At 43.5% G+C, this 17,513-nt stretch overlaps 1 protein-coding gene across 1 annotated transcript; it reads left to right on the top strand.

Moving 5' to 3' along the window:
- Window positions 1–6,652: 6,652 nt before the first annotated feature.
- On the top strand, window positions 6,653–16,672 carry LOC143878454 (UDP-glycosyltransferase 76B1-like). The gene is made up of 2 exons (XM_077380744.1): window positions 6,653–7,724; window positions 15,779–16,672. Exons 1-2 carry the CDS (start codon window positions 7,151–7,153, stop codon window positions 16,651–16,653), a joined length of 1,449 nt encoding a protein of 482 aa, XP_077236859.1. The 5' UTR covers window positions 6,653–7,150; the 3' UTR covers window positions 16,654–16,672.
- Window positions 16,673–17,513: the final 841 nt, after the last annotated feature.

The following is a 17,513-nucleotide window of genomic DNA, read 5'->3' as shown; positions in this document are numbered from 1 at the left end:
TAAGACTGAGTTAGTCTCTAATCAAAGATGAATGATAACAACTCTAAAGGATAAACTCCTAACTAAAAACACTAAAGAGGGGGAGCACAAATGAGTCAGAGACTCTCTAATAACACTACCAAAAGAGAATGAGTCAAGGACTCTCTAAAAGACAAGGGACTCTAACATGGGGCTAGGTAAGCCCCCCCTAAAGAGGAAACTCTCTAAATGAGACAAGACTTGTCTCCAAATAGGGACTTTATAAATGAGGCAAGATATGCCTCTTATACACAAAGGTTGCAAACGAAGGATCTAACGAGACTGGGCAAGTCTCCTAGACAAGAAAGGGGAGTGCTACTAGAAACGAGCGAGTCCCCCAAAGATAGCTTGCAATGATAAGAAAATCTAATGCCTAAAAGGGATGTCTAAAAGACTTAGAAAATCTCCTAAAAGAGAAGGGGAAATGCTATTAAGACTTTGGCAAGTCACCTAAATGATAGGCTAGTTTAATAATATAGAGCATGAACAGAGCTTGAACTAATTTTTTTTTAATGAACAAGCTTTTAAAACACAAAATAGACTAAACCGTACACAAAATACGAACTATGTAACAAATAAAACCTGTTAGACCCAATGTATAAGAACTAAACCAATACATCTTGTAGCATAAAAGTGAAGAGGAGAATTGAATCTTATGCAATTTAAAATGCAAACACTTCAGAGAGAAACTGAACTATATATAGCAGCAAGGTGAACCAATGTACCATCTGAATCAGTTAAATCAAACCAATGTACTAGCAAGCTGAACCAATGAATGTACAAGCCTATGAAGCAATAGCCATATAGTTATAATGTGCAGAAACCTATAGAGGCAATCATTATTTATTCTTTAAAAAAAATCATAATTTCAGGGCAAATAATCTGCAAGACAACAGTTATGCATTGTAAAACAATAATTAGGTGCTTTTATCTCAACTTACAGTCACCATTATAGAGCATCTAACAAATAGGACAGCAGTCATGCATTTGCAAGAGGTAGAGTAAAATTCCAGATAAACGTAATCTCAAGACCCCCAAGTAATTGAGATAGACAAAAATTATGAGAACCTTATGAGCTGATTCTCACTCATAATTTATGAGTCCCATTAAACCAAATCAAATGTACTATAATGAAGAAATAGACATCCAATATACCCTCAAACATGCTCCTACTATTATCATCATGTCAGCAAGAAATTTTCAGTTATGTAGACCATTATTATGATATATGAATGATAAATATGAACCTTGATACAAAAATTTCATCCTTCTAGAGCCCCAAATCCATAACAAAGGTGAATTCCATTACCCAGCTTTCACTAAAGCTCATGAAATTTCTATCTACACGCATTCTCTAATCCATTCCATGCGAGAATCAAAGAAAAATTGAGATTTTCTATTATTGAATCATCATTAAATGGGATTCATATATCTAGATGAAACTTGGCCTTCATTTATGGAGACCAGCATATTACCAAGTGTGAAATTAATAAAAAACTGGACAAGAGTAGAATTGTGAAGGTCAGTGAGACCGAACAAGTGTATAAACCATATAGATTAGTGAACCACTGAGTCAGTGAAGGTATGTCTTAGATTATATGGGAATTAGGATCTACCTATAATATCCTGAAAGAAATATAAAATAAAATGGTACAAGTATTTAACCATGATAAAACACATATCATTAACAATAATAGTGCCATTACTACCTTATAAGCATTACTGTAGGTAACATAGAATTTGCAAGAATGAGACAACAACTGTGTGATGGATTATATATATTTTCTATCAAGAACCCAAGACATCCATGACATTATGATTATCCATGAATTCTATATAATGAAATGGTTGATAGAATACTATTATTAGATGTATAAGCCTAAAGTTTAACACAACAATACAACAAAAATTATTTTTGATTTTGCTATAAAAAAAATCAATACAATCCATAACAAAGATTATTGCACTGTACAAATACTAAACTATGTGAACTTCATATTATACAAGAACTGAACTGTATATAACAAGGATTAAACTAATGAACTAAATTGTACAAAACAGGATTTAAATAAGGACTGAACTGTGCAAAACTGGGGCCAAAACAGGGACTAATTATGGGTGAAAACTGGGCTCAACAAGGGCTGATTCGTGGTTGAAAACTGTGCTCAAACAAAGGGCTGAAGTAGGTGAAAACTGTGTTGAAATAGGGGGCTGAAGTGGGGCTGAATCTGTGTTGAAACAGGGGCAGCAATAGGGCTAGGCACTATACTGGTTACTAGGCCATCACAGATAGCTCCTCTATCAAACAAATTTTAACCTTCAGAGAGTTGCCCTGCGACAGTAGTCTATAACTATGCATACATCAATTCTATGAGGCAATTCATTATACACATAATATCCCTACAGCCCTGTTTTATGGTCACATTCGAAAACATGAGCATTCGTTATCAACAATCATCATATCAATGAAGGGCTAACCCTTTGCAAGTACCTAATAATACTATAATAATTTTTTTTATTAGAGTAATGCTAGCATCAGTAGTCCATAATCCATTTTGCTTTGTTAAGACATGCACATTCATAGTAAAAAATTAAGGAAAGAATGCGACATTTTGAACCAATAAAGCTGAACTATACTAAAAAAAATGACCTCATCATATCAATTTCCTCAAATGCATATTACAGAAGTCACGGATCAAGATAGAATTAAGACTTATAAGAAAATGCCCCCCTTAAAGTTATCAAAGTTAACAATAAAGTAAGGTCAACCATATTTATGTCTTCTCATCAATGAGTTAACAAGCAAAACATAAATACTGATAATGTGAGCAACCTGATTTTTACTCTTAAAAATAAAAATGATAGCCTGACTATGAGATTCAACTGAATATTTATACTAAATCTGTCACAAATTAGCTACAACAATACCCCCACAATAACAAAGCATCTTCCCCTTTTTCTATCAGTATATCCTTGAGAAGCTACCCCTACATATACAAGTATAAGCTAAGAAAAGCAAACTAATGGATAGCTTCAGATCATAGAATGGTAAATAACAAAGAGAACTAGCAAAACACACTAGAAGACTAAGTAAGATATATTATCACATAAAAACTATTACTATGGACATGGATATCATCTAAACATTAGAGGGGCACATTTGAAAACCAACAGCACTATAAATGCCAACCTTCACATAAAGAAATAAAAGAAGAAGAGTAAGGATAGCATGAAACAGGGTCTACTAGAGAGCATGTATCAAATTATCACCCTTTGGCAATGGCGCCCCTGAATTTTTGTTAGCACAAGACTTTTGACAGCAAGGATTGATGGCTATAGCTTCGAAGTTATATCAATGGAGATTTTAACTGGACGTCTAGCTCTGGAAATTTGAAATTTGACATCTATGGTTGCAGAAATTGCATCTGGTTATATTCAAAAGGATTAGGAACTCAAGCCTTACATGGATTACAGTTGAGGAATTAGTGACCTTCCTTGAGATGTTTGATTCACAATGAAAAGAAAATACCACTGTCATGCCCAATTTAAGCCACCAATCCCAAGATATTGATAATGGTTCAGGTAACATAGAATAGATGGATCCAAATGGGCCAAAAGGAAACTTTAGATAACGCATTTTCTCAGCCATTTATAGATTGGAATCATTGTATCAAATTTACAGGGAGAAGGATTTTAAAGTGGAAGAAAATGATAATGAGGTTATTGATCCAAACATTCCAAATCAGTTCACAGCAAAACTGACTAGAAATTATTTCTAATTTCAACAAGCATTCTCCAAAATTCTCAAAAATAGAGTTCCACAAAAAGATTAGGACTGAAACAAAGGCTAAATCATGGGTTTTTTTTTTTAAGATTGGAAAAAGTAATAGATCAGGTTCCAAAGAAAATGAACATACGATGATCAAGAAGACTCAAAATAATAGAACCTTAAACACTCAACATTGATCTCAACAAAGCTACTAAAACCAAAATATCAATTAGTCTTATCAGATAGACAATATAAATTAACAGGAACAAAAATAACTCTTTTCGTAAGCTCTAAAAATGATAATTCCTCTTTTTTTTCCAACTTGACTTTGCAAATATGAAGGATCTCTGAAATTGATCTAAGCTTCTACTTCTTCCTTGTGAAACACTCCGGAATCTACAGAGTTTGCCGGAGAAAATGATCGAAGCTTATAAAGATCGCTGGAGTGATTTGAAGATCAAATTCTGAAGAACATAGGCTTGATCTACCTTAGATCTAAGGTTTTGATGAATAAATCTAAGGCTTAAAAAGTTATTCTAAAAGAAAAGAGCAACAGATCTAGGGTTTTTAAGCTTTGAATTAACAGATTTAAGGTATAGGTTCAAATGAAAGTGAAGAAAAGCGAGGATCTGATGTCTATTGAAAGAACGAATGATTTTTGAGATGGATAATGGTGATCGAAGACCAACCGGAGCACCGATTGACTCACCGGGGAAGAAGATAGCTTAGGGTTTCAAAGAATTTCTCTATCTCCCTTTCTCTGTTTTTCTCTCTCTCTTCTCAGATCTGAGATCTGAGATCTGAGATTTCTCTGATTTTACAAGAATCTACCTAGACTTCTAATAAAAGATTGTGGACAAAATCAAAAGAAATGGAGAACGAAAAAACGGAAATCAAACAGTCAAATGAAAGGAAATCAGCCAGAGCTTGCCGGAATCCGGCAAAATCAAACGAGAAATGCGATCGGAAAAGGAGATCTCGATCGGAAAAGAGGGTTTAGGTTTTGGGGATCTCACTCTCTCTCTGAGAATTTTCTTTAAAAAAAATGAACCATCTCCTTTGCCTTTTTCGCTGATTTTCTTATATATCCCCAAGAAAGCTATTGATATTGGCACACCCCAAATTAATGGGCGCACAGAAATGGTGGGCGCGCCCATATTTGATGAGCGCGCGAAATCGGCTCGGGTTCGGACGGGATTATGTACCCCCTTTTATACGAAAATGATATTTCTATCTCCTTTTCCCCCATGGACAGCTCCTACCTTGATTAATTCAACCCCCCTATACACTTATATTACAATGCTCTCGATGCTCGTTTGCAAGGCAAATCAACTCGAATTTCGATGAAATTTTGCAGGGGCCATGGTGAGACTCTAATCTAGCTTATGGTGAAGTTTGGGACCCTACCTAGTTGATTTGATGGGGTTTCGCACAAACACAGCGAACTTGGGTCTGGTCAAAATGGGGTGTCTACAGGCTTATTAGGCAACATGCTCTGATATCACTTGTTGAGACCCGGGTAGAACTCATGCTTAAAAGTTAGCCGTTAAGGGGAAGCTGCCCAGGTCCTTATAAGGACTTCCAATACACTTTAATTACTTTTTCGATGTGGGATCATTGCTTTTGTGTGGAACTCAGCACGCCCCCGGCTCTTGTTCCATTTGAAAACAACCAATTACTCCAAAAGCGTAACCCGTTAGAGTTGGTGTTATTAATGTTGGCAAAAATTATTATGAAAACGATTGAGAACACAAAAATGAGAAAGAGAAGTAGGCAAGGCAAGCCGAAGCTTTCTCTTATAGACTCTATTTCCCCACTATAGCAGGTGGCTTCACAGAAATAAGTCCCGAGGATACAATGCCTACATCAAGAACTAGGGCTGCACCCCAAGTTCAAGACAACCAGTTTGCCCACGTAGAGAGAATTAAAAAACTGAAAGAGTAAGAAAACTCCAAAAAGAAAGAGAAAGATAGTAAAACAACCAAGCATTGGAATGTTTAAACCCTGTGTCTTTGAGTGTCTTTTATAGATAATTAAAAGACGCCAAAGACACCACCAAAGTGTCCCTTGAGACACCCCTTTCATGAGAGGTAGTGCCACGTCATCAACCGTTAGGTCATGACCGTTAAGACACCCTTTGGTTTAAACTCTTCTAACCGTTGAGATTCAACGGCTAAACCTGCTATATATATTATTATTATTATTATTCCCTAGGCTAGCCTTATAGGCCAAGCCATGGGGGGGCTCACATGTGAGGACTTGTGTGAAAGAAAGAAGAGGGAAAAGGCACATATTTATAATCTCTTCCGACCCTCCAACTTTTCCTCGAAACTGATGTGGGACTTTTATTTCAAAGTGCTTTTCACCACTTTGCTTTCTTGCTTTTGGTTTTTTTTTTGTCTTTTATGGTTTTGTTTTATACATAGTTGATTTTTGTTTGACTTTTGTTTTTGCTTTTAATTTATAAAATAAACCAACAATTAAATCATTTATTCGTCAACAATGCTATGATCAGAATCAGGCATGAAGAGATATTTGTTCGGACGGGCAGGTCGGCAAGGTTTGTCTTGCCTAAGGAAATGCAACTATCAGGCGGCAAGAAGGGGGGTATAACATGAAAACCCCCTTTCGTGGCCATGTGTTTTCCTCGTGTATTATGTCGATTCATCTAAGGACTTCACGTGCTGACTTTAACTGCAGTTCATGGCCAGAACAGACCAAGTGCGATGACATTATCTTGGTCCCCTCATTGCGAGGGACAACACATTGATTGATACGTGAAACAAACAAGCAACCGTATTTGTCACTCCAACATTTGTAGGTGGGATATTTATCAATCCTAGAACAAGACTTGTTGTGGGGATGGACTGGAACCCACATTCAGCAATCCTGCTACTCTTTGTGTAATACCATATGATGTGGTTTATCACTTTGTGGAGTGGAGTGGCAATACTATTAAAGGGAATTGTGAAGTGACCTCAAACACGAAAAAAAGAAAGAAAATAAACAGACATAGAGAGCGAGAGAGAGAGAGAGAGAGAGAGAGAGAGAGAGAGAGAGAGCAGTGAAGGTAGCAAATGAATAAAACAATATTGTACCAAATGAACTACTTGGTTAAATCCATATATGTTGTTCAATCCTTAATACCACATCAACTCAGCCCCAGAAAAAGGGATGCTTGAGTGACATCTGGCCTAATTCAGGCCGGCCGACATAACTGAGATTCCATCTAGACATTTCCCACCGACTTTGTTGTTCACACATCATCCACTAATTCTTAGGCGCACGTTTCTCCACCCTTATTCTTATCATTTTTAGCATGATACAATTAACTCCTCCTTTTGCTTAGCTTGACTACAGTCTATGAAGCTTGAACCATTACCATCTCCAATATATTATAGAGGACCCATTTCATTTCCAAACATAAAATTGTATTCAATGGCAAGAACTGAAGAGAAGAAGCAAAGGCAACATGGCATGGGACGTCACTTGGTTCTTTTCCCATGCCCATTAGAAGGCCACTTAAACCCCATGCTTCACTTAGCCTCCGTCCTTCATTCTGAAGGCTTCTCTATCACTATAATTCACACACATTTCAATTCACCTGATCCTTCCAACTACCCCAATTTCAACTTCAAACCCATCTCGGACGGCTTGCAAGATGAAGAAGCCACAAGAACAGACCTAATGGCGTTTATCTCGGACATTAATGTCAATTGTAAAGTACCATTTCAGGATTGCTTGGTTCGATTGCTATTAGAGAACCCACAAGACCAGATTGCATGCATCATATCTGATGCTCTAATGCATTTCACGCAAGCCATTGCGAATAATATGAAGCTGCCAAGAATCATCTTAAGGACCAGTAGTGCAACTTCTTTTGTCACTTGTGCTGCATTTCCACTACTCAGACAAAAGGGTTACCTTCCCATTCAAGGTCTGTACCAAACCCAATTCATATCTCTGTTTAGTATTGATGTTCTGTTTAGTATTGATTTTCTAGGTAATTACCGGATTGCCCCTGGGCTGATGCTGGATTTGTGGTGGGCCCTTCTGGGGCCACGCCTCGACAGGTAATTAGTTGTTGTTTTTCATACCCCATCAGTTGCCCCCAATTCTCCAAGTCATTGTAGTGATTTCGGGAAGTGTGATGAGTTGTATGCTTAAATGGTAGAATGAGCCGGTGTTCGGGATGGCTCGATGGAAAACCTGTCCGGCCAAGCCGTCTGCTCGGCCTGGGACGGCCAGAAGCGGGGCGGAAAATCCGTCCGGCTAAGCCGTCTGTCCGGCCCGGGAAATTTGTCCGGCCTGGGGAATCTGTCTGGAAAATCTGTCCGTCCTGCGGAATCTGTTCGGCCAAGTCCTATCCAACTTGGGCCGAACTTATTTTTGTCGTCTAGCGGACGCGTCATATGCTGTCCGGCTTGGGCCGGACTGATTTTTGTCATCTAGCGGACGCGTCATATTCTGTCCGGAAAACCTGTCCGGGTAAGCCGTCTGTCCGGCCTGAACAATCTGTCCAGCTAAGCCGTCTATCCGGCCTGGGGAATCTGTCTGGAAAATCTGTCCGGCTAAGCCGTCTGTCCGGCCTGGGGAATCTGCCTGGAAAACCTGTCCGGCTAAGCCGTTTGTTCGGCCTGGGAAATCTGTCCGGCTAAGCCGTCTGGCGGACGCGTCATATTCTGTCCGGAAAACCTGTCCGGGTAAGCCGTCTGTCCGGCCTGAAAAATCTGTCCAGCTAAGCCGTCTATCCGGCCTGGGGAATCTGTCTGGAAAATCTGTCCGGCTAAGCCGTCTGTCCGGCCTGGGGAATCTGTCTGGAAAACCTGTCCGGCTAAGCCGTTTGTTCGGCCTGGGAAATCTGTCCGGCTAAGCCGTCTGGCGGACGCGTCATATTCTGTCCGGAAAACCTGTCCGGGTAAGCCGTCTGTCCGGCCTGAAAAATCTGTCCAGCTAAGCCGTCTATCCGGCCTGGGGAATCTGTCTGGAAAATCTGTCCGGCTAAGCCGTCTGTCCGGCCTGGGGAATCTGTCTGGAAAACCTGTCCTGCTAAGCCGTCTGTTCGGCCTGGGAAATCTGTCCGGCTAAGCCGTCTGGCGGACGCGTCATATTCTGTCCGGCTTGGGCCGGACTGATTTTTATCGTTTTGCGGACGCGTCATATCCTGTCCGGCTTGGGCCAGACTGATTTTTGTCATCTAACGGACGCATCATATTCTGTTAGGAAAACCTGTCCAGCTAAGCCATCTGTCCGGCCTAGAAAATCTGTCCGGCTAAGCCGTCTGTCCGGCCTGGGAAATCTGTCCGGCCTGGGGAATCTGTCCGGAAAATCTGTCCGGCCTGGGGAATCTGTCCGGAAAATCTGTCAGGCTAAACCGTCTGTCCGGCCTGGGAAATCTATCCGGCTAAGCCGTCTTTCCGGCCTGGGGAATCTGTCCGACTAAGGCGTCTGTTTGGCCTGGGGAATCTGTCCGGCTAAGCAGCCTGTCCGGCCTAGGAAATCTGTCCGGCTTGGGGAATCTGTCCGAAAAATCTGTCCGGCTAAGCCGTTTGTCTGGCCTGGGAAATTTATCCGGAAAACCTGTCCGGCTAAGCCGTCTGACAGACGCGTCATATTCTGTCCGGCTTGGGCCGGACTGATTTCTATCGTTTTGCGGACGCGTCATATCCTGTCCGGCTTGGGCCGGACTAATTTTTGTCATCTAGCGAACGCGTCATATTCTGTCCGGAAAACCAGTCCGGCTAAGCCGTTTGTCCGGCCTGGGGAATCTGTCTGGAAACTCTGTTCGGCCTGGGAAATCTGTCCGGCTAAGCCGTCTGTCCTGCCTGGGGAATCTGTCGGGAAAATATGTCCGGCCAAGTCCTATCTGGCTTGGGCCGGACTGATTTTTGTCGTCTAGCGGACGCGCCATATTCTGTCCGGCTGGGGCCGGACTGAATTTTGTCTTTTAGCGAATCAAGCTATATCCTGATCGGCTTGAGATGACCAGATTTTTGTCCTGTAGCGCATTGCGCTATATCCTGGTTGGCTTGAGATGACCAGAATTTTGTCCTGTAGCGAATCACGCCGAGTCCTGGTCGACTTCAGATGACCAGAGTTTTGTTCTGTAGCGCATTGCGCTATATCCTGGTCGGCTTGAGATGACCAGAATTGTGTTCTGTAGCGAATCACGCCGAGTCCTGGTCGGCTTGAGATAACCAGAGTTTTGTCCTGTAGCGGAATGCGCTACATCCTGGTCGGCTTGAGATGACCAGAGTTTTGTCCTGTAGCGCATTGCGCTATATCTTGGTCGGCTTGAGGAACGGATGAACTAGAAACTGATTCATGTCAGCCATTTCAGGTCGTCCATCTCAGGTCGGCTGAAAAACAGATGAGCTACAACTTACCCTTCTTCAGGTTAAGTTTTACCCACGCGTTATATCCAATCTGGCTGGAGATGTTCTGAACGGCTTAGGACGACCAGGATTTTGAAGTGAAATATCATGTCCGGCCATATATGCTCTGAACGGCTTCGGATGACCAAGTTTTATTGAACTTGGGTTTTTGCAAGGGTTTCGTTTTCTGCTCGGGCTCGTTCCTGACTAGGAGTGCGCTCCCGGTCTTTGTGGAGACGAGCCGAGGCGAACCAAGCAGCGAGTACCCAAGTTTTAGTGAACTGGGTTTCTTAGACGGTTTGGTTTTTCTGCGCGGGCCCGTTCCCGACCAGGAGTGCGCTCCCGGTCTTTCTGGAGACGAGCCAGGGCGAACCAAGCAGCGAGTAGCCAAGTTTTAGTGAACTGGGTTACTGAGATGGTTTGGTTTTTCTGCGCGGGCCCGTTCCCGACCAGGAGTGCGCTCCCGGTCTTTGTGGAGACGAGCCGGGGCAAACCAAGCAGCGAGTACCCAAGTTTTAGTGAACTGGGTTTCTGAGATGGTTTGGTTTTTCTGCGCGGGCCCGTTCCCGACCAGGAGTACGCTCCTGGTCTTTGTGGAAACGAGCCGGGGCGAACCAAGCAACGAGTACCCAAGTTTTAATGAACTGGGTTTATGAGATGGTTTGGTTTTTCTGCGCGGGTCCGTTCCTGACCAGGAGTGCGCTTCTAGTCTTTGTGGAGACGAGCCGGGGCGAACCAAGCAGCGAGTACCCAAGTTTTAGTGAACTGGGTTTCTGAGATGGTTTGGTTTTTCTACGCGGGCCCGTTCCCTACCAGGAGTGTGCTCCCGGTCTTTTCGGAGACGAGCCGGGGTGAACCAAGCAGCGACATGATCTGAGGAACTTGGAACTTTGCAAAGAAGCAGTAGCCTTTTTTCATTATCCACACAAGCGTAATTACAATGGCATCCGCTTTTGTGTCGGGCGGCAGGCTATTGATAGTATTTTCTGAGGTCTTCGGCGGGTTCAGTCACCTGGGCTTCGTCTCTCAGATCAAGTAGCTCAATCGGCAACGATTCTGATGCATTTTTGCCTTTGAGTGCCATGGTATAGCACTCCTTGGACTGTGGTTGATCTCCTCTGACTTCTCCCACGCCGTTTGGCATTATAAACTTCATTTTCTGGTGATACGCTGAGGCGACTACACGGATGAGGTTCTGGCCTCGGCGTCCCAAGATAGCGTTATAGACCGAAGTGGCCCTCACTACCAGGAAGTTGACCATTGTAAAAGCTTGACAGGTCGGCTCTCTGACGAGGACTAGGAGTTAAATCTGTCCTTCCACTTTCACGACCTCCCCTGAGAAACCGAACAGATCGGAATTCGCCGGCCTTCGGCGGTCGTTTCCTATCATCATCTGCTCGAATGCGTGGTAGTAGAGAATGTCGACCTAACTCCCGTTGTCGACAAGGATTTTCTTCAATTCTCAGTTCGCGATGAGCATTGTTAGGACCAGGGCGTCGTCGTGAGGCAGTATCAAGTTGTCGAGATCCGCATCTGAAAAGGAGATTTCATTCTCCGTCTTCATCTTTTTGCTGCATGTGTGCACGGCGTTGACTCGGCGTGCGTATGCTTTTCGAGCAGCAGATGATGTGCCCCCGGCTGCTGGCCCGCCCATAATTGTGTTGATGACCCCCTTGGGCTAGGATCGGCGTGCCTCTGGCTGTGGACTGGATGGCGGAGGAGATTGATTCCGCGCATGGGGCGGCTGTGACCGTCGGGGGCTTTGGCCCTGAAGACTCTTCTCCCTGCGCTCTCTTATGTGGCCGTCATCTTTGACATACTTTTTCAAGTATCCCCGACCAATCAGGAGCTCGATTTCTTCCTTGAGCTGCCAGTACTCGTCTGTGTCGTGCCCGTGGTCCCTGTGGAACCGACAATACTTCGACTTGTCTCTCTTATTCCCCTTAGAGGTCATTCTGGTCGGCCACCTTACGAATTCTTCTCCTATGATTGCGGCCAATATGTGTCTCCGGGTGGTGTTGAGAGAGGTAAAGTTTTCTTCCCTCCTCTTGGGGGGACCTCTCTCTTCTGGGGGCCTTATTATCCTTACGCTGCTTGGTAGGGTTCTTTTCTTCGGAGGTTCTCCTCCAGTTTGAGTCTAAGGCCGCTAGAGTCTCCTCCACGGCTATATATTCCTCAGCCCCTGCCATCAGATCCGCCAGTGAGTGCGGGTTCTGGCGAGCAACTGATCAGCGGAAATCGTTGGATTTAGCGTCTGTGAGGAGCGCATTCATGGCGGCTGATGGATCCAAATTTGGCACTTGAAGAGCCTCTCTGTTGAAACGGCTGACGAATGTTTTCAGAGGTTCATTATCCTCCCGCCACAAGGCCATCAAGGATGCTGTTGTTTTCCTTGGCCTCCGGCTGCTCATAAAATGGTGGACCAGGTCGTCCTCAAAGTCCTCAAAGTTGCTAATGGAGTTCGGCTTGATCCTCGAGTACCAGTCCCGGGCTGCACCGGTCAGTGTGGTCGGAAATGCTCTGCAAAGGAATCCGTCAGAGGCGCCGTGGAGGAGCATCATAGTCCTGAACGTTTCCAGGTGGTCCACAGGGTCAGTGGTTCCGTTGTATTGCGGAACTGTCGGCATTTTGAACCCTCTGGGCGCTGCCGCGTTCATAACATTATCTGTGAACGGAGGTCTGCTTGAGTACGTCTTCGCAGCGGGCCGGTCCTGATCTTTTGCCAGCTCTTCTATACGGTGATCTATTTCTTCTATTCTCCGTAGCATTGGGTCAGCCCTCCGGTCTGCTCGGTCCAACGACTTGTTTCTCTCCACCGATGGGCTCGCAGAAGAAACGGACTGACTTTCTGGACTCCTTCGATGAGGCCGGGATTTTTCCTGCGGTGCGCGGTCTTCCTGGGCTCGGTGCTTTCGCACGGAGCGGGACCACGACCTCCGACGGTGGTGAGGCTCTGTATGGACATGCCTGGTTCTAGAGTGATTGACTCGCCTTGTGGAGTGGTGGGTCCAGTCTCCACTGGGGCGCGCTGGCTCTCCCCTATGGGCATTCGACCTTTCCTGTATAGGTCGTGGAGCTTCTGAAGGATGTTGGGGAAGCGCTTGGATCAGGTGTTGATATTGATCGACAAGATCAGTCATCTGTTGGAAGAAAGCTTGCACTTGGTCCGGAGTGGGAGTGGGATTGAGGTGTTCTGAATGAGCTGGGCTCTGCTCTGCTGTAGCAGAGGGAGCCACCACCTGCGAGGCGATTCGCTCGCTCCGGGTCCTGCAAGGTACTACGGCTCGGGTAGTTTGGGCGGTTGGTACCCGAGCACTCTTCCACCTTGCCATTTTGTATAGGGGATTCGAACAGCTTTTAATTCGGGGTCCCACAGATGGCGCCAATCTGTTAGGCCTAAAATCGGTAACATATACGGCAGTGACGTAAGAGCTTAGCTGGAGGACCCGAGGAACCGAAGTGAATGAGCTGAGTCCTGCACAAGAGCACACGAGGTCAGAAGACCAACCCGGAGTCGTTGCTCCGGACGGGCCTTTCGACACTCAAGTCAGTATGAGCAGGAGTGCAGAGCCAGTAATTTAGGATTGGTAGCTTAGAAGTTATTACATCTTGCTTTGAGCCTTGAGAGGCCTTTTATAGAGGGAGACCTGGGGTGGTTTGATTACCTACCCCAGGACAGGTGTCGGCCCTTTTGTGGGCTTAGGTTTACCTACTCTTAGGTAATTACCGGATTGCCCCTGGGCCGATGCTGGATTTGTGGTGGGCCCTTCTGGGGCCACGTGTCGACAGGTAATTAGTTGTTGTTTTTCATACCCCATCACTCATCATCCATTTTATGGGATTTGCTAGGAAATTTTGCCAAAAGCCTCACTTTTTAAGGAGGGAACAACCATTTGTTGCAAATTTTGTCTTATTTATTTAATTCATGACTCTTCTCTCCTTAAAATGTGAGGCCGTAAATGACTTTCTTGCCTAGCAAACCCCACAATTATATTTATTCCATCATACATTTTAGAGGTAGTCTAACTCTAAACTGAAGGACGACCTTGTATAAATTAGGTGAAAGGGCCAGGGCGCCCACATTGGTCATGTAACGCCAGGAACCATATAGAAGGGATCAAGGGAGAGAACATTGAAAATTCGAACTGCCATAACTATTGATTGCCAATAGGGGCCCACAATTACTTGTCTAAATTATCTCGGGAGCACTACAAAGAGGCAATCGACAGAAGATCCAAAATAAAACCATTTCATTGGTCAAATTTCAGTTTCTTATCAGTCTTTCAAGCTTTAATTAGAAAGTTTTAACAATTCTCCAATTAAACTTAATTAGGGTTTTGCGTAAGGCAATCGTTAAGGTGCATTGGGAAAGGAATTTTCCAATCATTTTTCACATTGTTTGAGAACTTTACAAATGTTTTGAGTCATTTTTATCAAAATATGTGTAGAATTCCTTTCCCAATGCACCTTAACGAATGCCCTAAGGGCACTCGTTAGCAAAACCCTTATTTTTGGTAATGGTACTATTTTGGGTTTTGGAGTCATTTGCGCATCTAACACATTGAAACAGGTACAAAGTCACTTTTCTCCGATATATTTTCTAAGTCATGTTCTTTTCCATAATAGCACTTGAGCTGTTAGATGTAAAGACCCTATAATTGTGTGGATGTAAATGAATAAATAAAAAGAAAATAAACAATGTTCTACATTCATTAAGGGTCAAAGAAATTAGAGCGTTAGGTCCCTGGGACCCGGGTAAAACTCACTGTTAAAAGCTAGCCATTAAGGAGAGGGTACTCAAGTTTTTATAAGCTTCCACATCACTTCACTTTTCCGAGGTGGGAGTGTTTCTTTCCTTGTGGAACTCAACATTAATCTCTTCCCAACGAATTTTCTACCTCCTTGAGGGCAAACTAGAGTAGGGCTAGCAATTTCACCCGTGAACAGGGCAGGGATTCCCCAACTTAGAGCCGGGACGGGGATGGAGATGGACCCGCCTCGCCCCGCCCCATTTTACTATACAAGCCATTATCAATATCCACTTATTTTAGTATTGTTTTAGTGTTTTTTAAGTTAACAGTAAATATTTTTTTTATGCTAGTGATATTGGCACAACTATATTTTGATAAGTGCACAAATACGGCTTGTCTTTTTCTTTTTTGGGGTTGTTAAAAAGCTTTTTTGAGGTGAGGATTTTTGTGAGAGGCGGGGATGGGGATTGGATATTCCCCGAGGGGCGGGCACGGGGAATAGTCCTTCTGGCGAGGACGGGGACGAGGAATGCAACATCCGGCCCCGCCCCGCCCCGTTGCCAGCCCTAAACTAGAGTTGCCACGCCCCAGCTCTTATACCACTTGTTTGGAAAAAGTAAAGTGATGCGGAAACCTTATAAGCCCTTCCACATCACTTTACTTTTTCCAATGTGGGATATAGTTGCTTTCGTGTGGAACTCCCAACACTCTGATAACAGTTATTTTTAGGGCACAGCCCATCAACATTGAGGTCCAAATTAAATAGTTCAGATTATGAATTGGGTCTTCCTCACTTGCACTTTTGCTAGTGAAAACTTTACATTTCCATACTCCAACTCTTTTCATAACCTAGTTTCTCCTAGCAGATCCTCAATCGGAGGTCATGGTGTCGGAGCTTCCTCCCCTCAGAGTTAAGGACTTACCAAACATTGGCACAGACAAGCTAGACAACTTGTATCAACTAGTGGCCAACATGATCAATGAAACAAAGACCTCCAGAGGTGTCATCTCCAACTCCTTCGACTACCTAGAACAGATGGCGTTCGCAAAAATTCGACAAGATTTTTCAATTCCATTTTTTCCGATCGGCCCGCTTCATAAATACTCATCAGGCCATTCAAGTAGCTTGCTAAACCATGATCACAGTAGCATGGCCTGGTTAGATAAACAAGCACCTAGTTCTGTTATTTATGTGAGCTTTGGAAGCTTAGCAGTCATGGAAAAGACAGAATTAGTGGAAATGGCTTGGGGGTTAGCCAATAGTGACCAGCCCTTCTTGTGGGTGATTCGACCCGGTTCAGTCCATGGCTCGGAATGGGTCGAGCTGCCTCAAGGGTTTGAAGAGAAGACTAGAGGGAAGGGCTGTGTAGTCAAGTGGGCCCCTCAGAAAGAAGTGCTGGCCCACCCTGCAGTGGGAGGGTTTTGGACTCATTGTGGTTGGAATTCTACTGTGGAGAGTGTATGTGAAGGGGTCCCAATGCTTTGCTGGCCTTGTTTTGGGGATCAACGGGTGAATGCTAGGTTTGTGACACATGTTTGGAGGGTGGGTTTGCATATTGAGAATGGGTTGAACAGACGGCTGATAGAGAATGCTATAAAACGACTAATGGTGGAGATGGAAGGAGAGGAGCTCAGGAAGAGGATAATGGTTCTAAAGGAAAATGCAGACTGCTGTCTAAGAAAAGGGGGTTCTTCCTACGAATCCTTACACTCTTTGATCGATTGTATCTTGTCATTATAATCACATTTTGTTATGCTTATTGTGATTAAATCTCTCCCTCTCTCTCTCTCTCTCTCTGAATTCCTTTGGCATTTATTTGCTTATGCATACGTGTAAAAGCTATTAGATTGAACTTGCTTTTTACAGAGAGAAGTTAGATAAGTGATATATTTGCCCCCTTTACGTCCCTTGGTCAGCCCGGTTTGGTGTATTTATGACTACTCTTTTACACTACAAGGAGTGGCCCAGGGATGAATAGGGGGCAAATATACCATTTTCCAAAAGCTATTGGGGTCATGAATGTAAAAACATTTTCAAAGTGACGTTTCCCACTAAATAAGATCTTTGAAATTGATTGATTTCCTTTTCTTCTAGGAGATAGCTTGGGTCGGGCAGGTTGGTTTTTCAAGAAGCTACCCTACGCGAGAAATTATCTTGGGTCTGGTTGGGTCCAGTTTTTTATTGTACAAGCCAAGATTCACAAACCCAATCCTACCAGAGATAGTTTCTCATGTCAGGTTTTTAATGTTTAGCTCAGGATGGTGACTAATTTCAAAGACGGTAGACAATTGACCAATATTCACTTTCCAAAAGTCTCCAAATTTAATTTCATACACAAGGCTCTCATCATTGCCGAGTCTAGGGAGGGCAAGATGTAAGCAGCCGTACCCCTCATATGTAGAGAGGCTGTTTCTGTTACTCGAACCCGTGACCACCAGGTCACAATAATGAAAACAACTATTTTAATATATTAGCAAATAATTTTTCATGTTATTCAAGACATAGTAACAAGAGATATTACCCATAAAAAAAAGAAAAAAATGAGATATTTAAGAAATTTAATGTACACCTATAAGATTCCGGTTGATGGTTGGGTTTTA

This window comes from Tasmannia lanceolata, unplaced genomic scaffold (genome assembly GCF_043159265.1).
Source record: "Tasmannia lanceolata isolate RefF3 unplaced genomic scaffold, GAP_Taslan_0.1 ptg000006l, whole genome shotgun sequence".
In the NCBI taxonomy this organism is placed as follows: domain Eukaryota; kingdom Viridiplantae; phylum Streptophyta; class Magnoliopsida; order Canellales; family Winteraceae; genus Tasmannia; species Tasmannia lanceolata.
This window is presented reverse-complemented; position numbering and strand designations above follow the sequence as displayed.

Excerpts from the sequence above, each read along its gene's own strand:
- LOC143878454 (XM_077380744.1), top strand. The coding sequence starts at position 7,151 with ATGAAGCTTGAACCATTACCATCTCCAATATATTATAGAGGACCCATT. Across the intron at positions 7,725-15,778 it reads GGGTTACCTTCCCATTCAAG|ATCCTCAATCGGAGGTCATG; the intron begins GTCTGTACCAAA and ends TTCTCCTAGCAG.